The sequence below is a fragment of the Pocillopora damicornis genome, chromosome 5 (assembly GCF_964200805.1).
Source record: "Pocillopora damicornis chromosome 5, jaPocDami1.2, whole genome shotgun sequence".
Lineage (NCBI taxonomy): Eukaryota > Metazoa > Cnidaria > Anthozoa > Scleractinia > Pocilloporidae > Pocillopora > Pocillopora damicornis.
Window position 1 is genome coordinate 12,595,678 of NC_142674.1, and position 12,441 is coordinate 12,608,118.

General features: G+C 36.7%; 1 protein-coding gene across 1 annotated transcript in view; it reads left to right on the plus strand.

Moving 5' to 3' along the window:
- Positions 1-9,462: 9,462 nt before the first annotated feature.
- Positions 9,463-12,441, plus strand: part of LOC149045337 (ATP-dependent RNA helicase DDX24-like) — a 3,798-nt gene continuing 819 nt past the window's right edge. The window contains exons 1-3 of the mRNA XM_089208152.1: positions 9,463-10,036; positions 10,614-10,731; positions 12,057-12,153. Of these exons, the coding sequence (XP_089064278.1) occupies positions 9,890-10,036; positions 10,614-10,731; positions 12,057-12,153 (362 nt within the window). The 5' untranslated portion in view covers positions 9,463-9,889. The remainder of the gene's footprint in view (positions 10,037-10,613; positions 10,732-12,056; positions 12,154-12,441) is intronic.

Genomic DNA, 12,441 nt, shown 5'->3' on the forward strand with positions numbered 1-12,441 from the left:
TAATTTTTTTCACGTGAGTTTTTGAGCTTCTTCGGAATTAATTTTTTTGACTTTTACTGAGTGGGGAGGGGTAGCATGCGAGACTACTTCCGTTCACGGTCTACAATGCAACTTCTGTCCATGGAATACAACTTCCGTCCACGGTCGACAACTTCCGTCAACATCACCAAGATACCTCAATCATTGCTTTCAGCATGAATGAGCTAAAAAACCTACAATGTAATTAACCAAAGTGCATCATGGTAAATTCAATCGGCTGAATTGAAATAAGATGGATGATGATCCTCAACGAAAATTTATTATACACAGCTTTCATCAACAATTCAAAAACTGAGTTAAACAACTAATAGGCCTCGAATGAAACATGTTTTAATGATCTAAAGGATACAGGAAGAAAACAAATAATATGATAATACAAATCAACATTTCAGAATAGAAACGGAGATATATAGCCTTTTTAACTCGTGAATTGCGCGCATGCGCAAGAGCGAGTTATAGATACGATGTGGGGAATAGCATTCGCTCGCTCGCTCGCTCGCTCGCTCGATTGGTCGATTCCTGTAAACTTTTTTTAGATTTTAGGCTTTTGAGTGCATTTGATAGTTTTTGGCGAGCAATAAACAGACGAAATGGCGACCTTTGTTGCTAAGAATAGTGGTGGGATGAAAAAGAAGCCAATGATAATCTTAAAAGAGTTTTTTTTTTTCCTTTTAGTTTCAACAAGCGGCGCCAGCGACTGGCAAGCATTCAAGGATTCACACTGAAATAACAGAACAACCTTCGTTTTTCATAAAATTGTAATTTACAATCCTTGAACTTGAAAACAATCCGAAGATTCATTGAAAATATCACTTACTGCGAAGCGCTCGGAGTTTACAGATGTTCAAAAGCTTTTTCTGTTATAGCGTGAGATTGAGGACAAAATTGATCATTACGTTTCGTCGCGTGTGTTTTTCCTGTGTGAAGCAACAAAAGATGCCGGCGACTTACGAAATAACAAGTTAACACGAAAATCAAATAACACCTAAACAAACAATTTTAGGTACCGATTTTCAGTGAATTTTTAAAGAACAATTTTCATTTAAGTTTCAAGACAATTTGAAGATTCAACATACATATAACGTACTAAAATGCGAAAGTTACACACCATAAAATTGATAAATAGGCCTGAAATGAAATTCTATCTTGTTATTGATTATACGTTGCCTAGCACGTGACTTAAATCTACCCAGGCGGAGATCTAAAATGACGGTGGCAGGCTTAGCTTAGTTATATCACTCAAAACTCGTTTCCGTTTGTCTCATTTGATAGAGGGAATCGTTAATGTTTTCATTAAGACAGAATTGCCTTGATTTTCTAATATTTACAACGAAAGCCAGTAAATTTCACTTTTCACCCACATTTACTTCCAACCTTTTCTTTTGAACCAGAAACAAAAATGATAGACGTTTAAAACACATGACATCATCCACCTTGTCAAATGTAATAGCATGATCATTTCAATTGTAATGCCTTCTTATCCCAACGTTACTTTGTTTCTTTGCTACATTAGCGAACACTGAACTACTGCTCGTACTCTAGATATGACAATCAACCACAAAATTCCCTAAACCAGATAACATTAAACATAATCTAAAAAATCATGTGTCAATTCACGAGTTTGCTCACAGAGCACTTTGATTTGTTATTGTTGTTTGGTGGTATTGTTTTGGCGTGTTATCAAAATTAAGGACTTTTCAACAAAAGAGAAATGATTAAAAATTGCTCTGGCTGGGGGTATATTGTCATTCATAAAGTCTGATTGATGAGATGACAAGTTGTTTCAGAGATGACAAATTCATCTAGAGATGAATGATATTGTTTAATAAGTGCATTTTCCCTGAGAAGGATATTAGTATTCTACACATACAATTTCAGAATTTCCTAAACGTATTAAAAAGGAAATAAAATTTTACCACAGAGAAAGTTCAGCAAACCCACATTCTAAAATAATAGGATAACCAGATCTAACTAGATAACTGGATGCTCTTTGGCACCACTTTAAGTGAAATCTTTGTGTAAAAATACCATGGAAACACAAACTGTATGATAAGAAACTCTTCTGTCATCTCCACTTTATATTTACCCTGCTTCCCAAGAGAACAGGGTCAGTTTGTTAAAAGCTGAATTTAGATAACTAATGGTCAGTGTGAAATCTGATTTCATATCTGAAAGCTTTCAAACGAACTTCAGTCTACATGTACAATTCCTTTAGTCTGCAATTTGATGATTGGATGCCCTAAAAAAACTTTAGTAAATTATTTAAAAAAGGCTTCTAAGCCAAGGATTAAACATACCCTAATTAAAAATTTAACCCTGGGTTAGCACTTATCAGTCTTCAAACAACTGGGCCCAGGATTGAACAAGTTTCAACTAAACTGAGTTATAATTTCTACAAGAAAAAGTTATGATCATTTTTACACCAACAATTCCAGGCAAAGCTGCAACATTTGTAATCTGCTTTACACCAGGATGGAAACCACCAATAACTGGAGAGCTACTTAATTTAATTGTATGAAAGGAATAAGACAAATTCAGCAAATACAACAATATTATATTTCTAATGTTTAGAGTACTGTACTTTGAGTTCCAGCCCAGTGCTTCAGCTCATCAAACATTAGCTTTTCAAGCAGCTCGTTTATATATCTAAGATACCTTCAAACTTTAAAGAAAAAAAAGAATAGTCTGAACTTCAGAGTTGAATAGCTGCAATGTACAGCTCAAGTCTTGTATCTGAAACAGTATGTAAACATTTGTCCATGGTACTAATTAATGACAACATCCTAATTCATTACTAATTAGGACATTCTTGCCTCAACAATTTCCAGCAAAACACCACAGTCTGCAACTAGGGGAAAAGGAGAGAAATTAGAGGGGATGGGGACAATGATGGATATAATCTGGGTTTGATGGAGGAAGTGAGGAAAAAATTTATTTGTCCAATTCAGTCAACCCTGTATTAAGCAGTCATCCACGGGAATATGGCGTTTAATACAGTGCGAGTGCTTAATACGATGTCACCTAAGACAGGTTTGACTGTAGTTCGCGAATTGACTAATTGAAATAAACAAACAAACGAAAAGAAAATAGTTCTGACATGAGAGACGTGGAGGGGGCAGGGGGCGGGGATTTGATCATAACGTGGGCAGAAAAGGTGGAGGGGGAGGGGAAGAACAAAATCTAGTTGTCCCAGAAACAATTTTCCTTGTGACAAAACTTATTTCAAAGAAGGAAATTATTTTGACGGATAAGGCAGGTGTGAGGGGATTTATTTCGATGACCATCGCTTATTATCAACATTCTCACGTATTACATCGTTAGACGTGTATTTTGACGCGCACGCTACTCAGCTGGAGTTGAGCTTCCGATCTGATGTTTGGCGTGCGTTCACTTACCTTCATGTTTGGGACAAAGCCTTTCTTGATAAGAAACGAGGGTAAAATTTCCGTACTGCCCCATCCTACAGTATGCATTTAGTTCTTGGATTGAGAAAACAATGACAAAAACAATACATTGCCATTGGGAAAAAGATTTGTTTTACAATGGTATGGGGCTGTGCGGAAATTTTACCGTTTCACAAAGGTTTCAGTGAACTCGGCGAAGGGAGAAAAGCCATGTAGCAATAAATCAGCGAATGACTCCCGTTTGAATATGCGCGCAGTACAATTTCTTATCCAGTCCTTCTCTGGTGGGTAATCCATAATGGCGGACGACGAGAGAGTGTTTTTATTAATTCTCTAGGGATAAACCAAAACGGTTGTTTGTTATTAAAAAAAAACGTTTAGATTCAGTTTCTCAATTAAAGCTCTTTGTTCATTGCTCCATAATGGCAGAGAAGAATTCGAAAGGGAAGAAGCGAAAATGGGAACCAGTAGAATTGGACGATCCTTCGTTCTTTGCGGGCGAAATGGATGGATTTGTGTCCCTTGAAGTCATGGAAGATTATCATCCAGTAGAGCTAGCAGGAATTGGTGCAGGTGGACCAGCTCAGAAGAAGAAAATAAAAGAACGGCCGCTGCAGGAGGTGAATTGCTTAAAGCGCTTTAAAACATACTACATGGTTAAATTTAGAAGATACAAATGTAAGATTCACTTCAAGCACGTGGTGAAATTACCCTTGTATTTTACGAGAAATTGGGAAAAAATTATCTTTTTAAATTTTTTTGTTTATTTTTTATCATAACTCATCTTTAATTATTAAATGTTGACTGTTGTCCAATACATCCAAATTGGGTTGAGTCGTTCACAAATCGACACACCAGAAATTAATTAGTGGTTAAGTCGTCTTGTGATACTGGAAATCTGAATAAACCGTGCCTCTTAAGGTGGAAATGTCTTACTACAAGTCGATTTTCAAGACGCTTAATAATAATCCTCAACCTGACTCAAATGGAATGACTTGTCTCCTGAGTCAGATTGGGTGTATATGTTGGACATGAGAATCAAAACTAAGATAACTGCCAGCCATACCCTAAATGAGAAAAGAAACAAACAAACTGTTAAGGATATCAAACAAAAGAACAGTTTTTTTTTATTAGATCAATTATCAATTACTTTGTGTGCCTAGTTATGATCGCAGTTACAATGTTTATCTTTTTCCTATTGGTTTGTAATCGGATCTTTTAGCGTCACCACGTGCATATAAAAGCTAAGTTAGCATCCCTTTAAGCCAGAGTTTCGCAAGATTTCGCCTTGAACAGCAGTACCTTCGTTCTTTCATTCCAAACCTTTGGCACAAGCGGGACCGATATGTAAGTGATTTTGTTAGTTTTATTTCAATATGTTTAAGTTTAGTTTTTCACCTTGGGCGATAGCGCACATATGTACTGTGCTGTACAATAGTACAACTAATTATCTTTAAATCAAAGGAGTATTTGAAATAACTAGACGCTCACACAGCAACGCCCACATTTTAGTCCTTGGGCTGTTAATCAGCCGCAAATGGTCATCGTGTAGCCGATCTTTGAATCTCGAGTAATTTTAATTTAGCAGGTAATTTAGTGTAAACAACTGGGTTGAAAACGTAAATTAGCCATCGTAAAGGGTAAAAAAGCTGACGTTTCGAGCGTTAGCCCTTCGTCAGAGCGAAGGGCTAACGCTCGAAACGTCAGCTTTTTTACCCTTTACGGTGGCTAATTTACGTTTTCAACCCAGTTGTTTACACTAAATTACCTGCTATACTCTCCCACCGACGCAACACCACAGTTTCTTTAGAAACTTACCCCATTATAATTTTAATTTAGCCTTTTATGATTTGTTTATGTTAATTCACGTTAATTGTTGTTATTTTTAATTGTGTTATCGACATAGGCACGTAAAGCGTTTCTTTCCTGCCTTTCGCACCTATTCAAGTAGATTCATGCATTCGTTATAATATTATTGTAATTTCAGTTTACGATCGTGATCGTGATCGTGATCTAAATAAACACCATTAATTGTCATCTTGGTTTTCGTGGTTTCACTACGACCGGTAAAATAGTCCCCACATCAGCAACACTTAGAAAACACGCCTAGCGACACCACTCAAAGTTTCGTCTTTTGTCGCAAGCGTCACACAAACACAAAGAAAACAACAACAACACACACCACAAGAACTACATCGAAATACAGCAATTGATCAAAATAATTTTGAGAGCAGTTTGTCCTAAATTTTTTTGAAGACAGCAGACTGCATTGGCCCAAGGGCTCATTCATTTTTTCAGTCTTTACCCATACATGCACAATTATGTATATCTGAGAATAGAAGCTAGTTTTCTCTAGAAGTTTGGCTCACAGGGGAAAAAAAAGCTACATAGTATTGTCTTTTGATTTAAATCTTCAGGATAATCTGGAACAAACAGTTACCACACCATCCACACAACTTGAAAAAGCACAAAAAATGACCAACAGACAAAGGGAAAAAAGAAGAGGAAAAAGAAAAACAAGGCCCAAAGTAAAGCCCAGTCAGAAGAGCAAAACAGAGTAGAAATGGTCACTGACAATAGACTGGTGGAAGATCTTCTAGGTAAGATTTAATTTTAGGAATTATGGATGGGAAATGCACAAAACAAGGAACAATTTTACTCCAATGATTGTCCTTGAATTTTATTATTTAGAAGAGAATCAAACACATTTTGTGTAGATAATGTTATCTTGGAAAAGAGATGATTTTCTATAAGTAATGGTAATTGAACTAAGTGGAGTGCAATTTGGGCTGAAATCATATGTGTGATTTCAAAATCAAACAAGTGCGCAGTGTGAGTTCAATTTGAAATCACAAGTATGATTTCAGACCAAAATTGCATGACACAAGGTTCAATTACCACTTTATTACATCCATTTTGAAATCACCCAAATACAGGACTTGGCAAGTTCAAATATTTTATTGCTGCAGTACTGAGCCGGTCTGAAATTAAATTCATCCATTTTGGGGGGGGGGGAGTAAGAGTTTTGGAAACAAAAGTTGCAAAATTTGCCACATGACACTCTTGTCTTTCATTTTCCTGCAATTTGTAGGGTTACTTTAAACGAGCCTTGAACTCTGATTGGTTGTTTTGTTTTTAGTGTAGCCACCTCATTGGCTGGAAAAAAGATGCGATTTAGGGCGAAAAATGATGATTCGTGAATAAATTGCATCAATTAGAGCCAATCAGATTACAGGGACCACCAGTGATTTCAAAATGGGTGTAATAAATAATGTAATTTTACTGATAAGTTTTTTATTACTGTATTGTTATTTATTAATTAAGTGTTTATTAATTTAGATTATGAAACCTTTACAAATATATTTCATATCTATGCAGGTACAAATAACTTATTATGTTCAACTACAATAAAATGATATTTCCCACCAACACTGTGAGTTTAAGATGCAATCATATTTTATTGGTAAATCGTTTATTTTGATTGAACTAAACTTTAGAGCCCATGGTAGATATGAGTGCTTGGGAAGTCCTTGGTGTTCCCAAAGAAGTTCATTTATGTGTAAGAAGACTTTCCCACACATTATAGCAAACAGTTTCTGTTACTTTAGAGCTGGTCTTTGACCTGAATTAATGTATAAGTATTAAGTGAGTGTTGAATAATTATAAATATGACTTCTGTAAAAGCACTCCTGAGGAGGGCTGTTAAGCTGAAATTGTGTGTATGATGTACCTCTTGAGAGAGAGCTCTGACTCACTGACTGACCGATGGTTAAATTTTGCTCTCTTAAGAACTAATGTAATAGCTCTTCCTTCTTTATGTAGGCATTCTATATCTTCCTATAGTTGGTTGATGGAACATTATTTATACAAAAATGTGCATTACAATAAGATTGTCAAGATAAGTCCCTTCAGGTTGTAAGTTTCATAGTTCTCATAGCATTCATTGGATAATGCCTCGAAATTGTCTGTTGAAGTTATGATAAAATCACTTGGGAGAAGTTTAGCTTCCAGGAATGGCTGGTTTTTGAGGAGGTTATTATTTAAGGATATTAATTAAAAAATTGTATGTATTTATTAGGGTTCAGGTAAAACACAAGCCTTTGGGATTCTAATTCTCACCCACATCCTTGCCACAAGTCCAGTCAAGAAGCAGGTGAAACTACAGAAAATACTACCAAAAATAATGCTACAAAAGCCACAGAAACTGGTAATGGAATGTCCAAGCTCAAGAAACCACTCCTGGCATCGATAATGACACCAACCAGAGAATTGGCTATACAAATAAAAATCATCTCAAACAGGCTGCAAAACACACATCTTTAGAGGTAACATCATGTACTTAAACTGACAATTTGGAAGTCATCTCCACAGTTAGATTCTGTTTTCCCATTGTTAGAAACTCAATTATTACTTTATTTTAATTGGCCCAAGTCAATTTTGTCTCCTGAGCCTTCAATACTCCTCTTTTCAGTGGAGCAGAATGTAAACCTATCTCTTGTTTGAAAAGCATTTTTTAATTTTTTGGGGGAAACATGAATTTGTAGCCACAATAGGCTTAAGCAATTTAAATAATGATGAGTTAGAGCTGAAAACACAGTTACTCCCTCAAACATAAACTCTATTGTTTTTTGGTACCATATTCTGGACTGAAATACTTATTTTATCTTCGCCCATTCACCAGCAAAGTATATAAAAACCCTTTTTTTCAGAGAATTACAATCCTAGCCCCTATGATGTACCATTTAACCCCTACCCTCCCCTCTCTTGCCACCCCTTCTAGTCCTGTTTCAACTTTATCTTTTATTGGAGAAATACCCACCAAACAAAGTACCTCAAAATTATTTGAATCAGTAAACAATTCCTTTTTTTCAAGATTGTTGCTGTGGTTGGAGGAATGGCACCTCAAAAACAACAGAGGCTTTTAAACAAGTATCCTTAGGTAATAGTAGCCACCCCGGGAATACTGTGGGATTTGACTTCCGAGGTAAGTACCTCATGTATCATAAGTTGTACTGATTCACTTTCTTTTAGAGATCTGGAACAGTCGACACACACTTGTACATGTAGGTATGTTTCTCATGAGATCGGTTGTCCTGTGTAGTTTTCAGCATGAATTTGAATTCCAATGTCGTGAAAGTTTTTCCTGTAAGCATTTTCTACTGCTCTGTAAACATCAATGCCAGGCGTTTTTTTTCTTTTTCATATACCCAACGGTGAAATTGGAGTGTAGCCTCTTTCTATCAAATAGATGATTCTAGAGATATCTGCTGGCGGCGTTTAATTTCAGGGTGAAGAGCATGTCTGCCGTTTGGAGCACTTGAGATATCTTGTGATTGATGAGGCAAACAGAATGGTGGAGCAAGGCCACTTTCAAGAATTATCTTCAATATTGGAGCTCATTCATAGAAAGAGGCAATGGACTTCAATTTCCATCGGAGCTTGAATTTCTCTCAGGCTTCTCTTTCTGAAATTAATGGTTTTCATGACTGTCAACTTGTAAACTGAAATTTTAACTTTAATGTTTCCTTTTCGCAGTGATAATGATGAAGATGAGGGAACTGCAAAGCGAAGACATCTACAGAAGTTTATTTTCTCTGCAACTTTAACTCTTCCAAAGTCATTTAAGAGGAAAGGAAAAGAAAAGAAGATCACAAGCGAAGAAGGCTTAGGTAAATCACGGCATATTTGACTCAGAGTAATAGAAGCTAGAGATAGCATCAACGTATTTTATCAGCCATTACTGAAGGAATGAAATGATTTAAACAATCCATCATTTAAAACCCGAAAATTTGCTGCTTTATGAAGTGTGTCGAAGCTTGTATTGTGTTGTTTTGCTTTTGTCTTTGTTTTTGTTTTTTTTTCGGCTTGTGTTCTTCCGTTAACAGCAATACTCTTGGCATTTTACATTTTTAGTGTCACTGATGGACAAAGTTGGGCTGCAGAAGAACAGTTGTAAAATTATCGATGTCACCAACAAGAGAGGAACCGTAGAAAACCTGACAGAAGCAAAGATCTCATGTGTAATTGAAACAAACGAAACAAACAAAAACAAGAATAAGAACCAAAAAAAAAAACCACGAAACAAAGGAAAACAAAATAGCAAAACAAATCAAAGCAACAATTAGGAACCTAATTTGGTAGATAACGTGCTTTTTCCTGTTGCGTCTTTCACGTTCTTTATTCTGCAACTTGCTTTGCACAATACACGAGGCGACACGCGTGTTATGTGGCCTTGGATCAGGATCATCCTGATCTTATTACTATTTTTTTTTTTCATCAAAACAGTGAGTATAGTTTACGACCTGACTGACCTATTGAACCAATCCTGATCGACAAGGGAATTTCCTTTCTAGACTATAACTGAATCGTCTTGACTGATTAAAACCCGCCCCTCTCCCCCCTCAGAGAATATTTAAAGCTGGATAGGACTTATTCTACACCAGCAAATGAAATTTTGGCTGATCGTTTTCTTGCCTCTTAGATTTAAGCAAAGTGCAAGTGGCTTACTTCTGGCTACAGATGTAGCCGCGAGAGGTTTGGACATACCAGCTGTTGAGCATTTAATTCACTACCAAGTCCCGAAGGACCCCGATGTAAGTACGTGTAAGTATGTGTGTACGGTTGGTTAGCTTGTGCAGTTGGTTAGCCTGTGCCGTAGGCGGGAACGGAAGCGATTGCTTTTTGGCGGCAGTGCTTTCATTCTTCGCGAAACTCTACCAATCGACCATGCGTTGACTAAGGGCTACAAGTCTCAACTGTAAGAGAAGCTCAACCAGAATGCGGATAGTAAAGTTCGAACGCCGTTGACGCCCGACTTCTTTATTTACCTCTAAATTTATTTTATTGTATTTCTTTACCTTTTTTTCAAACTTCATTTTCTGCATTTTTGTTTTGTTTCCAATTTGAGTTAATGTGTGAGGTTCACCTACCGGAATCAAAACATAATTCATTTCCGTTAATGATTTTTGATTTAGGAAAAAAATTTGACTCTGTTCTCCAAATGCAGTTTATATGAGAGGAGCAGCTTGTTATTTTGTATCGCCCTCTGTTGTAACTCATTTAATAATGAACTGTTGTGTAATGATGTAACCACAATGTAAGCATTAACTTTTGCGTAACCATTTCATGTGATCCTGCGTTCCTAAATTCTTTCTCTGTGTCCGTTAACAGTTTTTCATTCACCGCAGTGGAAGGACAGCTAGGGCGAGTAGGGAAGGTCTGAGTGTCGGTCTTGTTGGCCCAGAAGAAATGGGATCATACAAGAAAATTATGAAGACGCTTAACGGAGGTAATGTGTCTTTATTATGTCCAACGTATCTCTTTAACAGTTAAACTCTAAAAGGTTATTTGCAAATCCCCCTCAGTTTAAGGTGCCATTCGTCTAAATTTCCTTTTTAGTTAGATAAATCTTTACGCCTTAACGTTAGTATGCATATTTTCCATGCATACTGTTCTCTATATATTTCTTAATGTGTTAACATGGAGATTTCGTCTCACAATCAAGAGCTTCTCTAGTTGGTGATCATTTCTCCTATTCCCGTGACTTTAAAGGGAACCTGCAGTTGTAAAGCAAATACTGGTAAAAGGGCTCAAAATATATCAACTCAAGATATCTGGTCCTTAAAACCATACCTGTAACCTTGTTAATTTTTTTTTCCGCTTTAAAAACTGGCCTTCACGGCAAGTTCGAACTACCCGCGTTCGCCATCTTGTTAGGTACGCAAGGCATTTTGGGTTGATGACGTGTAATGGTTGCTCCGTTCATTCGTAGTTGGGTTATCCTGGGGTTTTCCCTATCAAAATGGTTATTAGCGGAGCATTCAAGTGCATAAGTCGGGTAAAAACCAAGCAGGATACCAAGCTTCGCTTTTTTAGCTTGCCAAAATACAATAGTTATTGACGTGCGTGGATTCATGCCATTGGAAGAACATTTCTCCCAAAAGATTTGCGTGTGCGTTTGGAGCATTTCGAGGACCATTGCTTTCATAGATCATACCTAATGCGAGTACGGATAGCTTTGTTGACAGGAGAATGATTGGATACCCATTTGATAACAAGGTTAGAGGTTAATTTTAAGTACCCAATATCTTGTGTTTGATACATTTATAACCTTTTTAAAAATATTTACTTGGGGTTGAGAGTCGTTAGGAAAAGTTGGAGGCTGGTCATTCTTATGGATCACATGGTTAAGAAAATTTGTCATTGCATGAAGATGATACCCCTCTAATTGATAAATATTCCTTAGTATATTTTAGGAGGAAAAGGTACATCGTAATCGTCTTTAGGAGTTTACTGAGCCCGACTACAATTTAACCCTTTACACCCTTAAAAATCAGTTTGCATTTTCTCCACACCATTTTCCATGAATTTTCTATGGAACCAACAAGGAGAATTTGTTTAACAATCAAGAGTTTCTTTAGATGGTCGTTCCCTTTATTCTCGTGACCTTTATGTTTGATTCAGGAGTGATGCTGTCAGAAGAAACTAGATGCTAGTCATGAATAGGCGTTTAAGGGTTAACTTACAGTCTCTCGTGTCGTTCGTTTGTTTGTTTCATTTTTTTGTTCAGATTTGTTTTCTTGATTTTATTCTTTTTCAAATTTCGTGTTGCAGGAAACGAGCTAGACTCCTTTCCAGTTGATGTGTCATTTATGTCCTCTATTAGGAAAAGAATTTCTCTCGCCAAGCAAATTGACAAAGAAGAACACAAGTAGGTGAAGATGAAAAAAACGAAAACAAAAACAGAGAAATATGGCATTTATCTTTTGGGTAGCCCTTGGGTTTTTTTGGTTGTTTTTTTCTTTGTTTTTTCGCGTAAGAAAAAGGCCCAATTTGACAGTCGAGCTTGACAGCTCAGCATTTAGTGCATAAAGAATTGTTCACGCAGTTACGGATCTTCTCTCCTTCATTCTCAATTCCTTCCAACCCTCCCCCCCCTCCCCTCCCTTTCCCTTTGTCTAAACTCCCCCTCTTATGAAAGCCATCGAACCATATTCAT